This window comes from Geotrypetes seraphini, chromosome 14, assembly GCF_902459505.1.
Source record: "Geotrypetes seraphini chromosome 14, aGeoSer1.1, whole genome shotgun sequence".
NCBI classification, from domain to species: Eukaryota; Metazoa; Chordata; class Amphibia; order Gymnophiona; family Dermophiidae; genus Geotrypetes; species Geotrypetes seraphini.
In genome coordinates, this window is record NC_047097.1 from 33,220,929 (window position 1) to 33,246,989 (window position 26,061).

Sequence of the window (26,061 nt, forward strand, 5' to 3'; positions counted from 1 at the left end):
TAGCTTTCCTGTGTGGGAAATGCCTTTTAGCTAGGGGAAAGATAGTTTTAATTTTTGGGAGGATCTGGTGGTATTAGGGTTTGAGGAATTCCAAGAAAGAGGGCTAAAGGGAGGAAGGATACCATATAGGATTTTGAAAGCTAAACAGGCGCATTTATAGTGGACCCTAGCGATTATCGGAAGCCAGTGGAGCTTGGTCAGGAGCGGGGAAACATGGTCAGATCTACTTTTAGCGAAGATGAGCTTGGCAGCGGCATTCTGAATCCGTTGGAGTCTGTGGAGGTTTTTCTTAGTTAGGCTTAAGTAGATAGAGTTGCAATAGTCCAATCTGGAGAGGATGATGGATTGGACAAGGAGGGTAAAATGTTTTTGATAGAAGCAGGATCTAACTTTCCTCAGCATGTGAAGGCTGAAAAAGCATTTTTTTTTTACCAAGGATTGGAGGTGGTCATTGAAGAACAATGTGGAATCAATGATGATGCCCAAGACCTTGCTCGAGAACTCAAGCTGCAGAGAGGAGCCAGAGGGTAGTGGGATGGAGGTGGGTAGGTGATCTAGTTTTGGACCGAGCCAAAGAAGTCTTGTTTTGGACTCATTCAATTTCATTTGCACAGTGTGGGCCCAGGATTGTAGGCTCATTATACAAGAGGATATGTTCTTAGACAGGTCAGTGAGGTTCGAATCGGTCTTGAGGAAGACGAGGATGTCGTCTGCATAAGTGTAAATTGTTTCAAGGGGGGATAGGTGGAAGAGTTTTAGGGAGGACTTATAGATGTTGAAAAGGATAGGGAATAGTGGAGAGCCTTGAGGGACTCCATAATTCGGTTTCCACGGGGAGGATGAGGTGCTATTCATGTTAACAATGTAAGAACGAGAGCGGAGGAATTTAGAGAACCAACCTAGGACTGTGGAGTTGATATGTAATGTAATGTAATGTAATTTATTTCTTATATACCGCTACATCCGTTAGGTTCTAAGCGGTTTACAGAAAATATACATTAAGATTAGAAATAAGAAAGGTACTTGAAAAATTCCCTTACTGTCCCGAAGGCTCACAATCTAACTAAAGTACCTGGAGGGTAATAGAGAAGTGAAAAGTAGAGTTAGAGGAAAAATAAAAATAAAATAAACATTTTAACAAGACAGCATTGATCTAAATACTTTGGAAGGTAGAAGAGATGAGAGAAAGGAATAGAAGCAGAAGGGGGAGCCGTTGAACAGTAGAATTCTGGAGAAATTTAAATGATAGAAATAGAACAAAACAAAGACAAAAGGGAAAACAATAGATAAGATTAAAGATAAATCATAAGCTGGAAAGAAAAATAAAATAAAACTTTGTCTTCAATCCACGGTTTCAGCGTCAGTGATGAAGTGGAGCAAGTAAGATATCTATCTCAGAGAGTTGGTAAACAAGAATATCATGGTGAACAACGTCGAAAGCAGCGGAAAGGTCAAATTGTAGGAGGACGGCAAACTTGTTTCGAGAGTGAAGTTGTTGAACCCTTGAAATCAGGAAAGACAGTAGGGATTCGGTGCTGAAGTTAGGACGAAAGCCATTTTGATAGCGTAAAAAATAGAGAATCTCTCTAAGTATGATGAGAATTGGGAAGAAATGATGGACTCTAGCATCTTGGTTAGGAGAGGGATATTTGCAATTTTTTTTTAAAAGAAAATAAACACGCAAAACAACACAGCGACCCTGTAAAGAAAAGGCACGAGCCGCGGTGAGAGAAGGCACGAGTACAACTAAGTCTAGTGTAGAGCGTCGAAATGAAGACTTCTCGGCTCCACGTAAAACTGAAATGCTAAGGAGACCCGCGTCCTACGTCGGGCAGGAAGGCAGTCCTAATGGAGCGGTGCGGCAGTCACAAACTTTCTTTTTTTAAGTTCAGTAAATTTTATTGAAAGTTTTGCATAACAAAAGAATAAAAGAATACAAGTATATAACAGGAGATCGTGACAATAATACTTGTACTGGAAAACAGTAAATACATGAGTCAACGCCCCAGAACTAGGCAGTGATAGTTCAACATTCCATATCAGTAAAGGGGAGGGGAAAAAGAAGAAGGGAGAAATAAACAGATCATGATGCTTATACAATAGTAATGATGTGACATCTGTATACAATCAATCGAAGAGAACAAACCACATCTGTGTACAATAACCACCACTAGAGAGAAATAAAGATAGAATTGCTATCAATAACTTTCTTAAAGTTTTACAAGCAAGTCTGCCTGCGATGCTGTCCGCATCAGGGCTCCGTGGATGACGTCACCCACATGTGAGAATATGCTGCCTGCTTATCCTGCGATAAATATTGATATCCTTTGACTCAAGAGACTCTTTTGCCTTCCCTGAATTGGTGAAATAACAAGATTCAGATTTTATGAACCAAAAAAGTGCTTTGTTGTAACTTATCAATGTGTCTGTCTGTGTGTGCGTGCACAGGTTTAAAACTGCTCAGGCTTACAGAAGGATACCCCAAATTTCTATATCCTTCATTCAAACACATTCCACCCATCCATTCCCTCCTTCTATCTCTCCATTCCCACAGTCTGCTGCTCCCGTGTATCCGGTATAGCGGGAACATACTCCTGGGGAACGGCACCAGACATTCCTGCAGGACGGGGTACAAATTGCTGGATAATAAACAAATAAATACAGGAACCTTAGCCAGTATTCTCCTAAGTCTGAATAAGATTAAAATAGATTCTCCTTTCCCGCATAATACCCAAGTAGCGATGCACTTGACAGTTAAACAGCTTTTAATTCCCTTAAAATGGCCAAGTGTGGGAAACAGGAGTCTCTTCCCTCTTCCCAGCTCTGTTCTTTATCTATTTAGAAAGATGGATCTCAAACTTACAGTTATTGCAGAATCTTCCTGAATAACCCTTTGGACACGTGCAGTTCCCTGAGGGCTGACACGTCCCTCCATTGTAACAAAGAGATTCACAGGTAGCTAAAAAGAAAGACAACAGCCTGTCACAGTCACAGTCACACTTCTCAGTCTGTAAGACCAGATGAGATAAATAAATGATTCCTTCTTCATCAATGGCTCCAAATGCTCATGCACTATTAATTAGCAACAAAACCCCCCAAAACAGGAGTAGTGAAGTAAAGAAGGAGAAAAAGTCTCCCCTGACCCACGACGAGTAAGGGGGAGAGACAGCCCCGGCAAATTATTATAAGTGAATGGGGAGTCCTCAGTCCCACAGTCTGCAATGGGCAAACACAGCCCCTAATGCACAGCTGTCACAATCATACACCCAAAAGGGTATTACTTGTGAAACAACCTAGGACTTCCACCATGTGCAATTTATGTGAAATAACTAGTGCGCAAAGCAGTGTGCTAAAAGTGAAAATTGATAAACCCTTTTGGGTGTATGATTGTGAGAGCTGTGTTTCCCCATTGCAGGCTGTGGGACTGAGGACTTCCCATTCACTTATAATAATTTATTAGGTGTGCTTGCCAGGGCTGTCTCTCCCCCTCACTCGTCTTGGGTCAGGGGAGACTTTTTCTCCTTCATGTATTGTTAATGACATGTGTTTCTGTAATCAGTGGTTGCAGGACCCTGCTCTATCACCATTCATACAGGTTTGTCCAGTGCACAGGTGTCAAAGTCGGTCCTCGAGGGCCGGAATCCAGTCGGGTTTTCAGGATTTCCCCAATGAATATGCATGAGATCTGTGTGCATGCACTGCTTTCAATGCATATTCATTGGGGAAATCCTGAAAACCCGACTGGATTGCGGCCCTCAAGGAGGGACTTTGACACCCCTGGTCCAGTGTATCCGCGGTAACAGGTGCAGTTTCCCGGGGCGCTGCACCAGCCATTGTTACAACTGAAGTCACAGACCGCTGCAAGAAAATGCAAGGAAATTGGTGAACGGAGAGGTTTGTGTGTCTAGAGAGAGATATAAAACAAACATGTACACACAGACACTTGATTAGATACATACACACTATCACGTCATTCATTTAAGTAGAAGAGTAATAGAGGGTGATTAGTCGGTAACGCGAGCCAGCTTACTCTGGATTCAAGGTATTATTAGTGAAATATAAAGGAGCACTACATTTTTATTTACGCATGTAAATGTGATCTTCTTGGATACTAATTTTATCCAAAGAAAACTAGGAATCTAAGAAGGTTTAGCAGTTATGATACGGACGCAACTGATATCTTTGCCTTCCCGCCCGATGTGGGGCGCGCGTCTCCTCAGTTCAGATAGCTAGCTAAGAAGCCAAGCAGGTGAGGTGGGTGGGTTGTGAGAATATCTGCCTGCTGTCCCTGGATAACACCTAACATGAGAATTGCCACTGCTGGGTCAGACCAGTGGTCTATCGTGGTCAGACGGCGGCCCCCAGATCGAAGACCAGTGATCTAAATGAGTCCAACCTCGCTTGCGTACATTCCTGTTTAGCAGGAAGTTGTCCAACTTTGTCTTGAATCTCTGGAGGGTATTTTTTCCCTGCAACAGACTCCGGAAGAGCGTTCCAGTTTTCTACCACTCTCTGGGAGAAGAAGAACTTCCTTACGTTTGTATGGAATCTATCCCCTTTCAACTTTAGAGAGTGCCCTCTCGTTCTCCGTACCTTGGAGATGGTGAGCAATCTGTCTTTATCTGTTAAGTTTATTCCCTTCAGTATTTTGAATGTTTCGATCATGTCCCTCTCAGTCTCCTATTTTCAAGAGAGAAGAGGCACAGTCGATCTTCTCTGGACCCTTTCGAGTAGTATCGTGTCCTTCTTCATGTATGGCGACCAGTGCTGGATGCAGTACTCCAGGTAACTGTGCTTTATTCCAGGACAAGGAGGCAGCATATTCTCACATGTGGGTGACCTCCATGCTAACCAAAATGGGATGGTGGGAGTGTTGGCAATTTAGAAGAATAAATTTTGTAAAATGGCTATCCCGTCTGGAAAAAGAATCCAGACAATAATGAGTGATAAAGGTATGAACCGAAGACCAAGTGGCAGCTTTGCAGATTTCCTCAATAAGAGTGGATCTAAGGAAAGCTACTGATGCTGCCATGGCTCTGACTTTATGGGCTGTGACTCGACCTTGTAGATGTAGTCCAGCATGAGCACAGCAGAAAGAGATGCAAGCAGCCAACCAGTTGGAGATGGTGCGCTTGGAAACTGGACGTCCCAACTTGTTTGGATCGAAGGAGACAAAAAGTTGAGGAGCAGATCTGTGTGGCTTAGTCCTTTGCAGCAGAAGAACTCGACTGACAAGAATGATAAGGTTTCACATGAAGTCTTCAAGAGCTTCGATGTCTGGAGAGACGAGATCTGTGTTGAGAAGGCAACCTAGGTATGGAGGAAAGCCTCAACAGATGATGTGGAGAAGTATGTCTCGTGATTGAATCAGATCCAGTCTGGAAGATGAATGTCGAGGTGTCCTCGTCCTGTGCCTCGAAAAGGGCAACACCTTATGTGAAGAGGTAGGACTAGAAAATGGAGTTCGAGGTCGAGACACCATAAAGGACTCAGGTCATTGTAACGAGGTATCTCGAGGCACTTTGAAGGACTCAACTCCTTGTATAGAGTATGTAGTTTCATCTGGAGGCACTCTATAGGACTCAACTCCTTGTATAGAGTGTGAAGATTCTTCTCGAGGCACTCTTAAGGGCTCGAATCCTTGAACAGAATGAGTAGGTTGAGCTCGAGGCACTGCCAAGGATTCGATTCCTTGTAATACTGCTGAGAGCTCAGGCTGGACTGCAGGAAGCAGAGTCAAAGCATGAATTAATTTGTCAAGCATGTTACCAAACTCCTGATGCAGAATAGTCTCCAACATATTCTGCAAACATATTCAGCAAAACTGGCACCGGGACCACTGAATCTGGTACATTTGGTGTGGCTATAGTCTCTGAGGAAGAAAACTTCAAGGAATAAAGATGCTTCGATTTTAAGGCACGTTTCTTGGGGTTTTCAAAGTCACCGGTTCTAAGGGTTGCATGCTTGGAGAAGGTGACTTAGCTATCTTACCCGAGTCAGACTGTGAGGATAACGGCTCCTCAGGAGAAGATTTAGCTGATTTTCCCGAAGACGAAGACTTCCCAAATGAGGAAGGTTTGATCAAGGTCGAGGTGAAAGATGGTAGCCCCGTAGAAGACTTGCCTGGATTAGGAGTCGAGGTCGGGGTAGGAATTGGGTTTAGGGCCTTAGGTAAAGGCCTATCCATGCTGCCGAATATTTTTTTGTACCTGAACTTGACGACGTTTGAGGGCTCGAGTTTGTAGCGTAACACAGCTGGCACACGACTCCGGACAATGATTAGGTCCTAAACACTGCACACATCAATTGTGTGGGTTAGTGAGGGAGATCGTGCGTTTGCACCGGTAACAATTCTTAAAGCCTATGACCGGCCGGGTCATAGAATGAAAAACAGCCACGGGTAAAGCCCCACCATGACACGAAGAAAATGAAACTTATAATAATGATATATATCTAATCTAATCCTTAGGTTTGTATATCGCATCATCTCCACATTCGTAGAGCTCGACGCGGTTTACAGTAGGAGAAATAGGAAGGAACTACAACAGAGGGTTAGAGGTAGAAGTGTGAAGAAAATTTAGAGGACTTGGGATGCCAAGATATAAGAGTTTCCTTGATTCCTAAGTTGGAGGGAGACTTACATTTTTTGAGAAAAGCCAGATTTTCAGATGTTTGCGGAAAACTTGGAGAGAGCTCAAGTTCCGAAGAGGGGAGGTAAGGTTGTTCCAGAGCTCAGTGATTTTGAAGTGGATGGAGGTCCCTAGCTTTCCTGTGTGGGAAATGCCTTTTAGCCTGGGGAAGGATAGTTTTAATTTTTGGGAGGATCTGGTGGTATTAGGGTTTGAGGAATTCCAAGAAAGAGGGTTAAAGGGAGGAAGGATACCATATAGGATTTTGAAAGCTAAACAGGCGCATTTATAGTGGACCCTAGCGATTATCGGAAGCCAGTGGAGCTTGGTCAGGAGCGGGGAAACATGGTCAGATCTACTTTTAGCGAAGATGAGCTTGGCAGCGGCATTCTGAATCCGTTGGAGTCTGTGGAGGTTTTTCTTAGTTAGGCTTAAGTAGATAGAGTTGCAATAGTCCAATCTGGAGAGGATGATGGATTGGACAAGGAGGGTAAAATGTTTTTGATAGAAGCAGGATCTAACTTTCCTCAGCATGTGAAGGCTGAAAAAGCATTTTTTTTACCAAGGGTTGGAGGTGGTCATTGAAGAACAATGTGGAATCAATGATGATGCCCAAGACCTTGCTCGAGAACTCAAGCTGCAGAGAGGAGCCAGAGGGTAGTGGGATGGAGGTGGGTAGGTGATCTAGTTTTGGACCGAGCCAAAGAAGTCTTGTTTTGGACTCATTCAATTTCATTTGCACAGTGTGGGCCCAGGATTGTAGGCTCATTATACAAGAGGATATGTTCTTAGACAGGTCAGTGAGGTTCGAATCGGTCTTGAGGAAGACGAGGATGTCGTCTGCATAAGTGTAAATTGTTTCAAGGGGGGATAGGTGGAAGAGTTTTAGGGAGGACTTATAGATGTTGAAAAGGATAGGGAATAGTGGAGAGCCTTGAGGGACTCCATAATTCGGTTTCCACGGGGAGGATGAGGTGCTATTCATGTTAACAATGTAAGAACGAGAGCGGAGGAATTTAGAGAACCAACCTAGGACTGTGGAGTTGATATCTATCTCAGAGAGTTGGTAAACAAGAATATCATGGTGAACAACGTCGAAAGCAGCGGAAAGGTCAAATTGTAGGAGGACGGCAAACTTGTTTCGAGAGTGAAGTTGTTGAACCCTTGAAATCAGGAAAGACAGTAGGGATTCGGTGCTGAAGTTAGGACGAAAGCCATTTTGATAGCGTAAAAAAATAGAGAATCTCTCTAAGTATGATGAGAATTGGGAAGAAATGATGGACTCTAGCATCTTGGTTAGGAGAGGGATATTTGCAATTTTTTTTAAAAAGAAAATAAACACGCAAAACAACACAGCGACCCTCTAAAGAAAAGGCACGAGCCGCGGTGAGAGAAGGCACGAGTACAACTAAGTCTAGTGTAGAGCGTCGAAATTAAGACTTCTCGGCTCCACGTAAAACTGAAATGCTAAGGAGACCCGCGTCCTACGTCGGGCAGGAAGGCAGTCCTACTGGAGCGGTGCGGCAGTCACAAACTTTCTTTTTTTAAGTTCAGTAAATTTTATTGAAAGTTTTGCATAACAAAAGAATAAAAGAATACAAGTATATAACAGGAGATCGTGACAATAATACTTGTACTGGAAAACAGTAAATACATGAGTCAACGCCCCAGAACTAGGCAGTGATAGTTCAACATTCCATATCAGTAAAGGGGAGGGGAAAAAGAAGAAGGGAGAAATAAACAGATCATGATGCTTATACAATAGTAATGATGTGACATCTGTATACAATCAATCGAAGAGAACAAACCACATCTGTGTACAATAACCACCACTAGAGAGAAATAAAGATAGAATTGCTATCAATAACTTTCTTAAAGTTTTACAAGCAAGTCTGCCTGCGAGGCTGTCCGCATCAGGGCTCCGTGGATGACGTCATCCACATGTGAGAATATGCTGCCTGCTTATCCTGCGATAAATATTGATATCCTTTGACTCAAGAGACTCTTTTGCCTTCCCTGAATTGGTGAAATAACAAGATTCAGATTTTATGAACCAAAAAAGTGCTTTGTTGTAACTTATCAATGTGTCTGTCTGTGTGTGCGTGCACAGGTTTAAAACTGCTCAGGCTTACAGAAGGATACCCCAAATTTCTATATCCTTCATTCAAACACATTCCACCCATCCATTCCCTCCTTCTATCTCTCCATTCCCACAGTCTGCTGCTCCCGTGTATCCGGTATAGCGGGAACATACTCCTGGGGAACGGCACCAGACATTCCTGCAGGACGGGGTACAAATTGCTGGATAATAAACAAATAAATACAGGAACCTTAGCCAGTATTCTCCTAAGTCTGAATAAGATTAAAATAGATTCTCCTTTCCCGCATAATACCCAAGTAGCGATGCACTTGACAGTTAAACAGCTTTTAATTCCCTTAAAATGGCCAAGTGTGGGAAACAGGAGTCTCTTCCCTCTTCCCAGCTCTGTTCTTTATCTATTTAGAAAGATGGATCTCAAACTTACAGTTATTGCAGAATCTTCCTGAATAACCCTTTGGACACGTGCAGTTCCCTGAGGGCTGACACGTCCCTCCATTGTAACAAAGAGATTCACAGGTAGCTAAAAAGAAAGACAACAGCCTGTCACAGTCACAGTCACACTTCTCAGTCTGTAAGACCAGATGAGATAAATAAATGATTCCTTCTTCATCAATGGCTCCAAATGCTCATGCACTATTAATTAGCAACAAAACCCCCCAAAACAGGAGTAGTGAAGTAAAGAAGGAGAAAAAGTCTCCCCTGACCCACGACGAGTAAGGGGGAGAGACAGCCCCGGCAAATTATTATAAGTGAATGGGGAGTCCTCAGTCCCACAGTCTGCAATGGGCAAACACAGCCCCTAATGCACAGCTGTCACAATCATACACCCAAAAGGGTATTACGTGTGAAACAACCTAGGACTTCCACCATGTGCAATTTATGTGAAATAACTAGTGCGCAAAGCAGTGTGCTAAAAGTGAAAATTGATAAACCCTTTTGGGTGTATGATTGTGAGAGCTGTGTTTCCCCATTGCAGGCTGTGGGACTGAGGACTTCCCATTCACTTATAATAATTTATTAGGTGTGCTTGCCAGGGCTGTCTCTCCCCCTCACTCGTCTTGGGTCAGGGGAGACTTTTTCTCCTTCATGTATTGTTAATGACATGTGTTTCTGTAATCAGTGGTTGCAGGACCCTGCTCTCTCACCATTCATACAGGTTTGTCCAGTGTATCCGCGGTAACAGGTGCAGTTTCCCGGGGCGCTGCACCAGCCATTGTTACAACTGAAGTCACAGACCGCTGCAAGAAAATGCAAGGAAATTGGTGAACGGAGAGGTTTGTGTGTCTAGAGAGAGATATAAAACAAACATGTACACACAGACACTTGATTAGATACATACACACTATCACGTCATTCATTTAAGTAGAAGAGTAATAGAGGGTGATTAGTCGGTAACGCGAGCCAGCTTACTCTGGATTCAAGGTATTATTAGTGAAATATAAAGGAGCACTACATTTTTATTTACGCATGTAAATGTGATCTTCTTGGATACTAATTTTATCCAAAGAAAACTAGGAATCTAAGAAGGTTTAGCAGTTATGATACGGACGCAACTGATATCTTTGCCTTCCCGCCCGATGTGGGGCGCGCGTCTCCTCAGTTCAGATAGCTAGCTAAGAAGCCAAGCAGGTGAGGTGGGTGGGTTGTGAGAATATCTGCCTGCTGTCCCTGGATAACACCTAACATGAGAATTGCCACTGCTGGGTCAGACCAGTGGTCTATCGTGGTCAGACGGCGGCCCCCAGATCGAAGACCAGTGATCTAAATGAGTCCAACCTCGCCTGCGTACATTCCTGTTTAGCAGGAAGTTGTCCAACTTTGTCTTGAATCTCTGGAGGGTATTTTTTCCCTGCAACAGACTCCGGAAGAGCGTTCCAGTTTTCTACCACTCTCTGGGTGAAGAAGAACTTCCTTACGTTTGTATGGAATCTATCCCCTTTCAACTTTAGAGAGTGCCCTCTCGTTCTCCGTACCTTGGAGATGGTGAGCAATCTGTCTTTATCTGTTAAGTTTATTCCCTTCAGTATTTTGAATGTTTCGATCATGTCCCTCTCAGTCTCCTATTTTCAAGAGAGAAGAGGCACAGTCGATCTTCTCTGGACCCTTTCGAGTAGTATCGTGTCCTTCTTCATGTATGGCGACCAGTGCTGGACGCAGTACTCCAGGTAACTGTGCTTTATTCCAGGACAAGGAGGCAGCATATTCTCACATGTGGGTGACCTCCATGCTAACCAAAATGGGATGGTGGGAGTGTTGGCAATTTAGAAGAATAAATTTTGTAAAATGGCTATCCCGTCTGGAAAAAGAATCCAGACAATAATGAGTGATAAAGGTATGAACCGAAGACCAAGTGGCAGCTTTGCAGATTTCCTCAATAAGAGTGGATCTAAGGAAAGCTACTGATGCTGCCATGGCTCTGACTTTATGGGCTGTGACTCGACCCTGTAGATGTAGTCCAGCATGAGCACAGCAGAAAGAGATGCAAGCAGCCAACCAGTTGGAGATGGTGCGCTTGGAAACTGGACGTCCCAACTTGTTTGGATCGAAGGAGACAAAAAGTTGAGGAGCAGATCTGTGTGGCTTAGTCCTTTGCAGCAGAAGAACTCGACTGACAAGAATGATAAGGTTTCACATGAAGTCTTCAAGAGCTTCGATGTCTGGAGAGATGAGACCTGTGTTGAGAAGGCAACCTAGGTATGGAGGAAAGCCTCAACAGATGATGTGGAGAAGTATGTCTCGTGATTGAATCAGATCCAGTCTGGAAGATGAATGTCGAGGTGTCCTCGTCCTGTGCCTCGAAAAGGGCAACACCTTATGTGAAGAGGTAGGACTAGAAAATGGAGTTCGAGGTCGAGACACCATAAAGGACTCAGGTCATTGTAACGAGGTATCTCGAGGCACTTTGAAGGACTCAACTCCTTGTATAGAGTATGTAGTTTCATCTGGAGGCACTCTATAGGACTCAACTCCTTGTATAGAGTGTGAAGATTCTTCTCGAGGCACTCTTAAGGGCTCGAATCCTTGAACAGAATGAGTAGGTTGAGCTCGAGACACTGCCAAGGATTCGATTCCTTGTAATACTGCTGAGAGCTCAGGCTGGACTGCAGGAAGCAGAGTCAAAGCATGAATTAATTTGTCAAGCATGTTACCAAACTCCTGATGCAGAATAGTCTCCAACATATTCTGCAAACATATTCAGCAAAACTGGCACCGGGACCACTGAATCTGGTACATTTGGTGTGGCTATAGTCTCTGAGGAAGAAAACTTCAAGGAATAAAGATGCTTCGATTTTAAGGCACGTTTCTTGGGGTTTTCAAAGTCACCGGTTCTAAGGGTTGCATGCTTGGAGAAGGTGACTTAGCTATCTTACCCGAGTCAGACTGTGAGGATAACGGCTCCTCAGGAGAAGATTTAGCTGATTTTCCCGAAGACGAAGACTTCCCAAATGAGGAAGGTTTGATCAAGGTCGAGGTGAAAGATGGTAGCCCCGTAGAAGACTTGCCTGGATTAGGAGTCGAGGTCGGGGTAGGAATCGGGTTTAGGGCCTTAGGTAAAGGCCTATCCATGCTGCCGAATATTTTTTTGTACCTGAACTTGACGACGTTTGAGGGCTCGAGTTTGTAGCGTAACACAGCTGGCACACGACTCCGGACAATGATTAGGTCCTAAACACTGCACACATCAATTGTGTGGGTTAGTGAGGGAGATCGTGCATTTGCACCGGTAACAATTCTTAAAGCCTATGACCGGCCGGGTCATAGAATGAAAAACAGCCACGGGTAAAGCCCCACCATGACACGAAGAAAATGAAACTTATAATAATGATATATATCTAATCTAATCCTTAGGTTTGTATATCGCATCATCTCCACATTCGTAGAGCTCGACGCGGTTTACAGTAGGAGAAATAGGAAGGAACTACAACAGAGGGTTAGAGGTAGAAGTGTGAAGAAAATTTAGAGGACTTGGGATGCCAAGATATAAGAGTTTCCTTGATTCCTAAGTTGGAGGGAGACTTACATTTTTTGAGAAAAGCCAGATTTTCAGATGTTTGCGGAAAACTTGGAGAGAGCTCAAGTTCCGAAGAGGGGAGGTAAGGTTGTTCCAGAGCTCAGTGATTTTGAAGTGGATGGAGGTCCCTAGCTTTCCTGTGTGGGAAATGCCTTTTAGCTAGGGGAAGGATAGTTTTAATTTTTGGGAGGATCTGGTGGTATTAGGGTTTGAGGAATTCCAAGAAAGAGGGCTAAAGGGAGGAAGGATACCATATAGGATTTTGAAAGCTAAACAGGCGCATTTATAGTGGACCCTAGCGATTATCGGAAGCCAGTGGAGCTTGGTCAGGAGCGGGGAAACATGGTCAGATCTACTTTTAGCGAAGATGAGCTTGGCAGCGGCATTCTGAATCCGTTGGAGTCTGTGGAGGTTTTTCTTAGTTAGGCTTAAGTAGATAGAGTTGCAATAGTCCAATCTGGAGAGGATGATGGATTGGACAAGGAGGGTAAAATGTTTTTGATAGAAGCAGGATCTAACTTTCCTCAGCATGTGAAGGCTGAAAAAGCATTTTTTTTTTACCAAGGATTGGAGGTGGTCATTGAAGAACAATGTGGAATCAATGATGATGCCCAAGACCTTGCTCGAGAACTCAAGCTGCAGAGAGGAGCCAGAGGGTAGTGGGATGGAGGTGGGTAGGTGATCTAGTTTTGGACCGAGCCAAAGAAGTCTTGTTTTGGACTCATTCAATTTCATTTGCACAGTGTGGGCCCAGGATTGTAGGCTCATTATACAAGAGGATATGTTCTTAGACAGGTCAGTGAGGTTCGAATCGGTCTTGAGGAGGACGAGGATGTCGTCTGCATAAGTGTAAATTGTTTCAAGGGGGGATAGGTGGAAGAGTTTTAGGGAGGACTTATAGATGTTGAAAAGGATAGGGAATAGTGGAGAGCCTTGAGGGACTCCATAATTCGGTTTCCACGGGGAGGATGAGGTGCTATTCATGTTAACAATGTAAGAACGAGAGCGGAGGAATTTAGAGAACCAACCTAGGACTGTGGAGTTGATATCTATCTCAGAGAGTTGGTAAACAAGAATATCATGGTGAACAACGTCGAAAGCAGCGGAAAGGTCAAATTGTAGGAGGACGGCAAACTTGTTTCGAGAGTGAAGTTGTTGAACCCTTGAAATCAGGAAAGACAGTAGGGATTCGGTGCTGAAGTTAGGACGAAAGCCATTTTGATAGCGTAAAAAAATAGAGAATCTCTCTAAGTATGATGAGAATTGGGAAGAAATGATGGACTCTAGCATCTTGGTTAGGAGAGGGATATTTGCAATTTTTTTTAAAAAGAAAATAAACACGCAAAACAACACAGCGACCCTGTAAAGAAAAGGCACGAGCCGCGGTGAGAGAAGGCACGAGTACAACTAAGTCTAGTGTAGAGCGTCGAAATTAAGACTTCTCGGCTCCACGTAAAACTGAAATGCTAAGGAGACCCGCGTCCTACGTCGGGCAGGAAGGCAGTCCTACTGGAGCGGTGCGGCAGTCACAAACTTTCTTTTTTTAAGTTCAGTAAATTTTATTGAAAGTTTTGCATAACAAAAGAATAAAAGAATACAAGTATATAACAGGAGATCGTGACAATAATACTTGTACTGGAAAACAGTAAATACATGAGTCAACGCCCCAGAACTAGGCAGTGATAGTTCAACATTCCATATCAGTAAAGGGGAGGGGAAAAAGAAGAAGGGAGAAATAAACAGATCATGATGCTTATACAATAGTAATGATGTGACATCTGTATACAATCAATCGAAGAGAACAAACCACATCTGTGTACAATAACCACCACTAGAGAGAAATAAAGATAGAATTGCTATCAATAACTTTCTTAAAGTTTTACAAGCAAGTCTGCCTGCGAGGCTGTCCGCATCAGGGCTCCGTGGATGACGTCACCCACATGTGAGAATATGCTGCCTGCTTATCCTGCGATAAATATTGATATCCTTTGACTCAAGAGACTCTTTTGCCTTCCCTGAATTGGTGAAATAACAAGATTCAGATTTTATGAACCAAAAAAGTGCTTTGTTGTAACTTATCAATGTGTCTGTCTGTGTGTGCGTGCACAGGTTTAAAACTGCTCAGGCTTACAGAAGGATACCCCAAATTTCTATATCCTTCATTCAAACACATTCCACCCATCCATTCCCTCCTTCTATCTCTCCATTCCCACAGTCTGCTGCTCCCGTGTATCCGGTATAGCGGGAACATACTCCTGGGGAACGGCACCAGACATTCCTGCAGGACGGGGTACAAATTGCTGGATAATAAACAAATAAATACAGGAACCTTAGCCAGTATTCTCCTAAGTCTGAATAAGATTAAAATAGATTCTCCTTTCCCGCATAATACCCAAGTAGCGATGCACTTGACAGTTAAACAGCTTTTAATTCCCTTAAAATGGCCAAGTGTGGGAAACAGGAGTCTCTTCCCTCTTCCCAGCTCTGTTCTTTATCTATTTAGAAAGATGGATCTCAAACTTACAGTTATTGCAGAATCTTCCTGAATAACCCTTTGGACACGTGCAGTTCCCTGAGGGCTGACACGTCCCTCCATTGTAACAAAGAGATTCACAGGTAGCTAAAAAGAAAGACAACAGCCTGTCACAGTCACAGTCACACTTCTCAGTCTGTAAGACCAGATGAGATAAATAAATGATTCCTTCTTCATCAATGGCTCCAAATGCTCATGCACTATTAATTAGCAACAAAACCCCCCAAAACAGGAGTAGTGAAGTAAAGAAGGAGAAAAAGTCTCCCCTGACCCACGACGAGTAAGGGGGAGAGACAGCCCCGGCAAATTATTATAAGTGAATGGGGAGTCCTCAGTCCCACAGTCTGCAATGGGCAAACACAGCCCCTAATGCACAGCTGTCACAATCATACACCCAAAAGGGTATTACGTGTGAAACAACCTAGGACTTCCACCATGTGCAATTTATGTGAAATAACTAGTGCGCAGAGCAGTGTGCTAAAAGTGAAAATTGATAAACCCTTTTGGGTGTATGATTGTGAGAGCTGTGTTTCCCCATTGCAGGCTGTGGGACTGAGGACTTCCCATTCACTTATAATAATTTATTAGGTGTGCTTGCCAGGGCTGTCTCTCCCCCTCACTCGTCTTGGGTCAGGGGAGACTTTTTCTCCTTCATGTATTGTTAATGACATGTGTTTCTGTAATCAGTGGTTGCAGGACCCTGCTCTCTCACCATTCATACAGGTTTGTCCAGTGTATCCGCGGTAACAGGTGCAGTTTCCCGGGGCGCTGCACCAGCCATTGTTACAACTGAAGTCACAGACCGCTGCAAGAAAATGCAAGGAAATTGGTGAACGGAGAGGTTTGTGTGTCTAGAGAGAGATAGAAACAAACATGTACACACAGACACTTGATTAGATACATACACACTATCACGTCATTCATTTAAGTAGAAGAGTAATAGAGGGTGATTAGTCGGTAACGCGAGCCAGCTTACTCTGGATTCAAGGTATTATTAGTGAAATATAAAGGAGCACTACATTTTTATTTACGCATGTAAATGTGATCTTCTTGGATACTAATTTTATCCAAAGAAAACTAGGGATCTAAGAAGGTTTAGCAGTTATGATACGGACGCAACTGATGTCTTTGCCTTCCCGCCCGATGTGGGGCGCGCGTCTCCTCAGTTCAGATAGCTAACTAAGAAGCCAAGCAGGTGAGGTGGGTGGGTTGTGAGAATATCTGCCTGCTGTCCCTGGATAACACCTAACATGAGAATTGCCACTGCTGGGTCAGACCAGTGGTCTATCGTGGTCAGACGGCGGCCCCCAGATCGAAGACCAGTGATCTAAATGAGTCCAACCTCGCCTGCGTACATTCCTGTTTAGCAGGAAGTTGTCCAACTTTGTCTTGAATCTCTGGAGGGTATTTTTTCCCTGCAACAGACTCCGGAAGAGCGTTTCAGTTTTCTACCACTCTCTGGGTGAAGAAGAACTTCCTTACGTTTGTATGGAATCTATCCCCTTTCAACTTTAGAGAGTGCCCTCTCGTTCTCCCTACCTTGGAGAAGGTGGTCAATCTGTTTTTATCTGTTAAGTCTATTCCCTTCAGTATTTTGAATGTTTCGATCATGTCCCCTCTCAGTCTCCTCTGGACCCTTTCGAGTAGTACCGTGTCCTTCTTCATGTATGGCGACCAGTGCTGGACAGATGATGTGGAGAAGTTTGTCTCGTGATTGAATTGGATCCAGTCTGGAAGATGAATGTCGAGGCGTCCTCGTCCTGTGCCTCGAAAAGGGCAATGCCTTATGGGGGAGGGTACCTACTCATGTGATGGCGTAAGTAACCAACCTGGTGAGGTAAGTTGCCAATCCATTTTTGAGTCAGAGGTAAGTACACACATTGCAAACAGTATTATAGGAGTCCAATTAGCTCAAGCAGGAATATCTACACGTGGACATAGCAAACATAAGGTATGGAGGGCTATGTACGTTAATGCCCACAGTTTGGGTAATAAGATTCTGGAATTAGAGATGGAAATGAGGAACGTCGACCTAGATGTGGTGGCGATATCCGAGACTTGGTTCACGGACTCCCATTTGTAGGATATGGCTATACCGGGATACAACTTATTTCAACGGGTCCGATTTCAGCTAATAATAATAAACTTTTATTAATTTTAACAGGGGTCGCCATACAGCAAATTACTCAGAACTGGAAGGATTACACTAAATTGAATTTCACTTTTTGGTGGAATTCAATTTGTCATATATATAAAATGGAAAAAGTATTGGCATTACAACAAGGTTATATTAAAAAATTTAATAAAATATGGGGACCATTGACAAATTATTCTACTGATCAGATATAATAACACATGTATAGAATATATAGAAGGGGTAGGGAGGGAAAACTATTGTAATATTAATATGATATAAAATTCTGATAAAGGGTTTATTTAATTCACATTGTAAGAACATTTAATAATAATTTCAAGTGTTTTTCATAATTGAATGTATTACATGTATTTCACTTGATGTAAGAATTTAAAAAAAGAATAAAAAATATTTATTAAAAAAAAAAAAAAAACTTATTTCAACGGGACAGAGAGGGCAAAATGGGAGGAGGGGTAGCACTATACACTAAAGAGGACATCAAAGTTACCAAAATCGCAGATGTCAAATACACCAGGGAATCCCTCTGGGTGAATTTGGCTAGGAGGAAGGACAAGTGCCTGTATCTTGGTGTAGTATACAGACCTCCAAGACAACAGGAGGACATGGATATAGAAGACATTGAGAATATCACTTTGCGTGGAGACACAGTATTGTTAGGAGACTTCAATATGCCTGATGTGGATTTACACAATCTCTCCGCTATGACCAGCGGCTGCAGGAAGCTATTAACCTCTATAAAGGGAGCGAGACTCAGACAAATGGTATTAGAGCCCACTAGAGATTGGGCAATACTAGACCTAATACTCACCAACGGAGAAAGTGTCACAGAGGTCTCGGTAGGCGATACATTGACCTCCAGTGACCACAACATGATATGGTTCAACCTCAGGAAAGGTTTCACTAAGTCAAGCACATCAACCAAGGTCCTCAACTTTAAGGGCACAAACTTCAAAAGCATGGGAAATTTCGTCCATCGGGCACTGCAAAACCATGCCGAAACAGATAATGTAGAGGTAATGTGGTAAACTCTGAAATCAACCTTACACGAAGCAACCAACCACTACGTCAAATCAGTAAGTAAACGGCGAAGAAACAATAGACCGCAGTGGTTCTCTGCGGATTTCTCAGACCTCATAAAAAAGAAGAAAAGAGCATTCATCATCTACAAACAATTAGGGAAGCGAGAATCCAAGGAAGACTATCTGGCCAAGTCAAAAGCAGTCAAAACGGCAGTCAGGGAGGCCAAACTCCAAATGGAGGAGAACCTTGCGAAGAACATCAAGGTATATTAGTGACAGAAAAAGAAACACAGATGGGATAGTACGCCTTAGGAAACCCGACGGGAACTATGTAGAATCGGACTCCGATAAAGCCAAACTTTTAAATGAATACTTCTGCTCGGTCTTCACTTGCGTGGCGCCGGGATCCGGCCCTCAGCTGCCGACGAGGGAAAACTCAGAAGACCCGTTTCAAAATTTCGAGTTTACGCCCAGCAGTGTCTACGAGGAGCTATCAAGGCTGAAGGTGAACAAAGCTATGGGACTGGACAAACTACACCCCAGGGTGCTCAGGGAATTGAGTGACGTCCTGGCGGAACCGTTATCCATGCTCTTCAATATCTTCCTTAATACAGGAAGAGTCCCGTTGGATTGTAAAATGGCTAACGTCATTCCACTCCACAAAAAGGGATGCAGGACGGAGGCTGAGAATTATAGACCGGTGAGTCTCACATCGATAGTGAGTAAACTTATGGAAACACTAATCAAACGCCAATTGGGTTTGGATTTAGGGCCTTAGGTAAAGGCCTATCCGTGCTGCTGAATATTTTTTTTATACCTGAACTTGACGACGTTTGAGGGCTCGAGTTTGTAGCGTAACACAGCTGGCACATGATTCCGGACAATGATCAGGTCCTAAACACTGCACATACCAATTGTGTGGGTTAGTGAGGGAGATTGTGCGTTCGCACCGGTAACAATTCTTAAAACCTATGACCGGCCGGGACGTTGAATGAAAAACAGCCGTGGCTACATCGAAGCCCGGAGGTTGAGGCCATGGGTAAAGCCTCGCCATGATACGAAGAAAATAAAATTTATAATAATGATATATATATATATATATTTTTTTTTTTTTAAAGAAAAGAAAAACGCAAAACAACACAGCGACCCTGTAAAGAAAAGACACAAGCCGCGGTGAGAGAAGGCACGAGTACAACTAAGTCTAGTGCAGAGCGTCGAAATGAAGACTTCTCGGCTCCACGTAACACTAAGCAAACGCCAATTGGATACGATCCTGAACGAGGAGAATCTACGAGATCCCCATCAACATGGTTTTACGAAGGGAAGGTCCTGCCAATCAAATCTAATCAGCTTCTTTGACTGGGTAACAAGAAAGCTGGATATAGGGGACGACGAGGGAAAACTCGGGAGACCTGTTTCGAAATTTCGAGTTTACGTCCAGCAGTGTTTACGAGGAGCTATCAAGACTCAAGGTGAATAAAGCTATGGGACCGGACAAACTACACCCCAGGGTGCTAAGGGAGTTGAGTGACATCCTGGCGGAACAGTTATCCGCGCTCTTCAATCTTTCCCTAAGTACAGGAAGAGTCCCATTGGATTGGAAAATGGCTAACGTCATTTCACTCCACAAAAAGGGATGCAGGACGAAGGCTGAGAATTATAGACCGGCGAGTCTCACATCGATAGTGAGTAAACTTATAGCAACACTAATCAAACGCCAATTGGATACGATCCTGAACGAGGAGAATCTACGAGATCCCCATCTACTAGGTTTTATGAAGGGAAAGTCCTGCCAATCAAATCTGATCAGCTTCTTTGACTGGGTAACAAGAAAGCTGGATATAGGGGAGTCCCTGGACGTCGTGTACTTTGACTTCAGCAAAGCGTTTGATAGCATCCCACACAGCAGGTTATTGAGCAAGATGGGTTCGATGGGACTGGGTGAAATATTAACCGCATGGGTTAGGGACTGGCTTAGAGGTAGACTTAAGAGGGTAGTGGTAAACGGTACCCTCTCCGATATGCCGGAGGTGATCAGCGGAGTGCCACAGGGCTCAGTCTTGGGCCCGATCATATTTAACATCTTCGTAAGAGACTTGGCTGAGGGGCTTCGAGGTAAAATTACATTATTCGCCGATGACACCAAACTATGCAACATGGTAGGCAACAGCACAACAGATGAAAGCACAGGACCCGACAAAAGCTCAATGCCCTACAGTATGACGCAGGACCTACTCCTGCTGGAGCATTGGTCAAAGACTTGGCAACTAAGTTTGAATGACAAAAAATGCAAGGTCATGCACCTTGGCGGCAAAAATTAATGCAGGACTTACACCCTAAGTGGTGAGATCCTAGCAAGGACTGTAGCAGAACGTGACGTGGCGGTGATCATTAGCGAAGACATGAAGACTGCCAATCAAGTGGAGAAAGCTTCATCCAGGGCTAGACAAATCATGGGCTGTATCCGTAGAAGTTTCGTCAGCCGTAAGCCCGAGATCATAATGCCATTGTACAGATCCATGGTGAGACCCCATTTGGAATACTGTGTACAATTCTTGAGGCCGAATTATCAAAAAGATGTGCGGAGAGTTGAGTCGGTCCAGCGAATGGCCACCAGGATGGTCTCAGGATTCAAGGATCTCCCGTATGAGGAGCGACTGGGTAAGTTGCAGCTGTACTCACTCGAGGAACGCAGAGAGAGGGGAGACATGATCGAGACGTTCAAATATGTCACAGGCCGTATCGAGGTGGAAGAGGATCTCTTTTTCCTTAAAGGACCCACGGCAACAAGAGGGCATCCGTTGAAAATCAGGGGTGGGAAACTTCATGGCGACACCAGGAAATATTTCTTCACCGAAAGGGTGGTTGATCGATGGAATAATCTTCCACAACAGGTAACTGAGGCAAGCAGCGTGCCAGGTTTTAAGAAAAGATGGGTTTGGCATATGGGATATCTTCATGGAGGTAGTTAGGGGTTGGGCCTTTAGTGTGGGCAGACTAGATGTTTGCAACCTATCCTTGAAAACTGGAGAGGTACCAGAGGACTGGAAACTGGCGAATGTCACACCTATCTTCAAGAAGGGATCGAGGGGTGACCCCGGGAACTACAGGCCGGTGAGCCTGACTTCAATTATAGGGAAGATGGTGGAAGCTATGATCAAGGATGGTATTTGCGAGCACATCGAGAGAAATGGCCTACTGAGAACAAGCCAGCACGGATTCTGTAAGGGAAGGTCATGCTTAACGAACCTTTTGTACTTCTTTGAGGGAATAAGCAGTCGGGTGGACAATGGGGAACCCATAGACATCATTTACCTCGACTTTCAAAAGGCTTTCGACAAGGTGCCACGTGAAAGGCTGCTTAGGAAGCTGTGGAACCACGGGGTGGGAGGGGATGTGCACAGATGGATCAAGCATTGGTTGTCGGGTAGACTGCAGAAGGTCGGAGTAAAGGGACAATATTCTGACTGGCGGGGAGTCACGAGCGGTGTGCCACAGGGATCGGTGCTGGGGCCGTTACTCTTCAACATATTTATCAATGACCTGGAAAAGGAGGCAAAGTGCGAGGTTACATAATTTGCAGACGATACCAAACTGTGCGGCAGAGTTAGATCCAGGGAGGAATGTGAGGACCTGCAAAGGGACCTGGACAAGCTGGAAGACTGGGCAAACAAATGGCAAATGCGCTTTAACGTGGAAAAATGCAAGGTCATGCATATAGGGAAAAAGAACCCGTTGTTCAACTACAAATTGGGGGGGGCATTGCTAGGAGACAGCAGTCTAGAGAGAGACTTGGGTGTGCTGGTGGATGCATCACTGAAGCCATCTGCACAGTGCGCAGCAGCCTCGAAAAAAGCCAACAGGATGCTGGGCATCATAAAGAGGGGCATAACAACCAGGACGCGGGAAGTCATCATGCCATTGTATCGAGCGATGGTGCATCCACATCTGGAATACTGCGTTCAATATTGGTCGCCGTACCTCAAGAAGGACATGGCAGTACTTGAGAGAGTCCAAAGGAGAGCAACGAAACTGGTAAGAGGGCTGGAACACTGCCCATACGCCGAGAGGTTGGATAGGCTGGGGCTCTTCTCTCTGGAAAAAAGGAGGCTCAGGGGAGATATGATAGAGACCTTCAAGATCATGAGGGGCATAGAGAGGGTGGATATGGACAGATTCTTCAGGCTGAAGGGGACAACAGGTACGAGGGGGCATTCGGAGAACCTGAAGGGAGATATGTTCAAAACAAATGCAAGGAAGTTTTTTTTCACCCAAAGGGTCGTGGACACCTGGAATGCGCTACCGGAGGAAGTGATCAGGCAGAGTACGGTACAGGGATTCAAACAGGGATTGGACGGATTCCTGAGGGATAAAGGGATCGTGGGATACTGAGAGAGGTGCTGGGATGTAACACAGGTATAGAAAGCTAACCAGGTAATAAGTATAGAAACCCAACCAGGTCGTGCATGTGCAAGACCAGAGGGTTAGGAGTTCGATGGGAAGATAGGACTAAATGGGAAACCAAGGTGGCAAAGGGGCCCCTTCTGGTGATTCAGACAGGTCGTGACCTGTTTGGGCCGCCGCGGGAGCAGACTGCTGGGCAGGATGGACCTATGGTCTGACCCGGCGGAGGCACTGCTTATGTTCTTATGGGTCGTGGCCCTTTTCTGCCGTCATGTTCTATGTTTTTATGTTTCTATGTTATGTGAAGAGGTAGGACTAGAAAATGTAGTTCGAGATCGAGACACCATAAAGGACTCAGCTCTTTGTAACGAGGTATTTCGAGGCACTCTGAAGGACTCAACTCCTTGTATAGAGTATGTAGTTTCATCTGGAGGCTCTCCCAAGGACTCAACTCCTTGTATAGAGTGTGAAGATTCTTCTCGAGGCACTCTTAAGGACTCGAGTCCTTGAACAGAGTGACTAGGTTGAGCTCGAGGCACTGCCAAGGACTCGACTCCTTGTTATACTGCTGAGAGCTCAGGCTGGACTGCAGGAAGCAGGAATTAATTTGGCAAGCATGTTACCAAACTCCTGATGCAGAATAGTCTCCAACATATTCTGCAAACATATTCAGCAAAACTGGCACCGGGACCACTAAATATGGTACATTTGGTGCGGCTATAGTCTCTGAGGAAGAAAACCTCGAGGAAGAAAGATGCTTCGATTTTGAGGCACGTTTCTTGGGGTTTTCAAAGTCACCGGTTCTAAGGGTGGCATGCCTGGAGAAGGTGACTTAGCTATCTTACCCGAGGCAGACGGTGAGGATAACGGCTCCTCAGGAGAAGATTTAGCTGATTTTCCTGAAGACGAGGACTTCCCAAACAAGGAAGGTTTGATCAAGGTCGAGGTGAAAGATGGTAGCCCCGTAGAAGTCTTGACTGGATTAGGAATCGAGGTCAGGGTAGGAATCGAGTTTAGGGCCTTAGGTAAAGGCCTATCCATGCTGCCGAATATTTTTTTGTACCTGAACTTGATGACGTTTGAGGGCTCGAGTTTGTAGCGTAACACAGCTGGCACACGACTCCGGACAATGATCAGGTCCTAAACACTGCACACACCAATTATGTTGGTTAGTGAGGTAGATCGCGCGTTGGCACCGGTAACAATTCTTAAAGCCTAAGACCGGCCGGCTCATAGAATGAAAAACAGCCACGGCTAAATCGAAGCCCGGAGGTTGAGGCCACGGGTAAAGCACCGCCATGACACGAAGAAAATAAAACTTATAATAAAAAAATATATATATTTTTTTTAAAAAAGAAAATAAACACGCAAAACAACACAGCGACCCTGTAAAGAAAAGACACGAGCCACGGTGAGAGAAGGCACAAGTACAACTAAGTCTAGCGCAGAGCGTCAAAATGAAGACTTCTCGGCTCCACGTAAAACTGAAACGCTAAGGAGACCCGTGTCCTACGTCGGGCAGGAAGGCAGTCTTGCATGCGCGGTGCGGCAGTCACGAACTTTCTTAAAGTTTTATAAGCAAGTCTGCTTGCGAGGCTGTCCGCATCAGGGCTCCATGGATGACGTCACTCACATGTGAGAATATGCTGCCTGCTTATGCTGGGATAAATATTGATATCCTTTGACTCAAGAGACTCTTTTGCCTTCCCTGAATTGGTGAAATAACAAGACTCAGATTTTATGAACCAATAAAGTGCTTTGTTGTAACTTATCAATGTGTCTGTCTGTGTGTGCGTGCACAGGCTTAAAACTCCTCAGGCTTACAAAAGGATACCCCAAATTTCTATATCCTTCATTCAAACACATTCCACCCATCCATTCCCTCCTTCTATCTCTCCATTCCCACAGTCTGCTCCCGTGTATCCGGTATAGCGGGAACATACTCCTGGGGAACGGCACCAGACATTCCTGCAGGACGGGGTACAAATTGCTGGAAAATAAACAAATAAATACAGGAACCTTAGCCAGTATTCTCCTAAGTCTGAATAAAATTAAAATAGATTCTCCTTTCCCGCATAATACACAAGTGGCGATGCATTTGACAGTTAAACAGCTTTTAATTCCCTTAAAATGGCCAAGTGTGGGAAACAGGAGTCTCTTCTCTCTTCCCAGCTCTGTTCTTTATCTATTTAGAAAGATGGATCTCAAACTTACTGTTATTGCAGAATCTTCCTGAATAACCCTTTGGACACGTGCAGTTCCCTGAGGGCTCACAGGTCCCTCCATTGTAACAAAGAGATTCACAGGTAGCTGAAAAGAAAGACAACAGTCTATCACAGTCACACTTCTCAGTCTGTAAGACCAGATGAGTTAAATAAATGATTCCTTCTTCATCAATGGCTCCAAATGTTCATGCACTGTTAATTAGCAACAAAACCCCCCAAAAGAGGAGTACTGAAGTAAAGAAGGAGAAAATGTCTCCCCTGACCCACAACGAGTAAGGGGGAGAGATAGCCCCGGCAAATTATTATAAGTGAACGGGGAGTCCTCAGTCCCACAGCCCACAATGGGGTAATACAGCCCCTAATGCACAGCTGTCAGAATCATACACCCAAAAGGGTATTACGTGTGAAACATCCTTGGACTTCCCCATGTGCAATTTATGTGAAATAACTAGTCCTAAAACCTGATTGCTCTAGACCTGTGGGTACCTATGTTACTGACAAGTCTACCTGGGGATTTTTTTTTTCATTTTTTCAATGGCACATATATTTTGTGTGTATTACACACGCAAAATATATGTCTCATAAAGAAAAAAAAATGAAGTCCTCCCAAACAAACGTGCCCCTTCCGAACCGCCCAAAATGGTAGTAAGAATGTCTGGTCCCTCCTGCCACGAAGGCGCTCCCTTCTCTGAAAAAAAGGCAGGAGGCCTGTGCACTCCCTCCTGCCACAAAGGCACCCTGAAATAAAAAAGGCAGGAAGGATGCCCATTCCCTCCCCCATCCCCCCGAAAAGAAGGCAGGAGGGATTTCTACTCCCTTCTACCATGAAGGCGCCCATTCCCCCTCCAGGCCCCCCTGCCCTGTACCTTAAAAGTTGGGAGCAGGAGATACTGAAAACACTTCCTGCTCCTCCTCCCTCAATGATGACACTGGGTCTTAGGCCCCTCCCTGGTACATCATGTGATGCACAGAGAGGTGCCTAA

The 26,061-nt window shown here is 44.4% G+C and overlaps 1 protein-coding gene across 7 annotated transcripts in view; it reads right to left on the reverse strand.

Annotated features, from left to right (window-relative positions):
* The window catches only part of LOC117347945 (neurogenic locus notch homolog protein 1-like), a 284,187-nt gene that overhangs the window by 76,180 nt on the left and 181,946 nt on the right, over positions 1-26,061 (reverse strand). For 6 of the 7 annotated variants that reach the window (XM_033919449.1, XM_033919455.1, XM_033919451.1 and 3 more), the window contains exons 16-21: positions 25,068-25,163; positions 15,988-16,080; positions 15,267-15,362; positions 9,876-9,968; positions 9,155-9,250; positions 2,864-2,959 (exon numbers count right to left, since the gene is read on the reverse strand). In XM_033919449.1, the coding sequence (XP_033775340.1) occupies positions 2,864-2,959; positions 9,155-9,250; positions 9,876-9,968; positions 15,267-15,362; positions 15,988-16,080; positions 25,068-25,163 (570 nt within the window). The remainder of the gene's footprint in view (positions 1-2,863; positions 2,960-9,154; positions 9,251-9,875; positions 9,969-15,266; positions 15,363-15,987; positions 16,081-25,067; positions 25,164-26,061) is intronic. The other variant, XM_033919452.1, reaches the window with a different exon arrangement.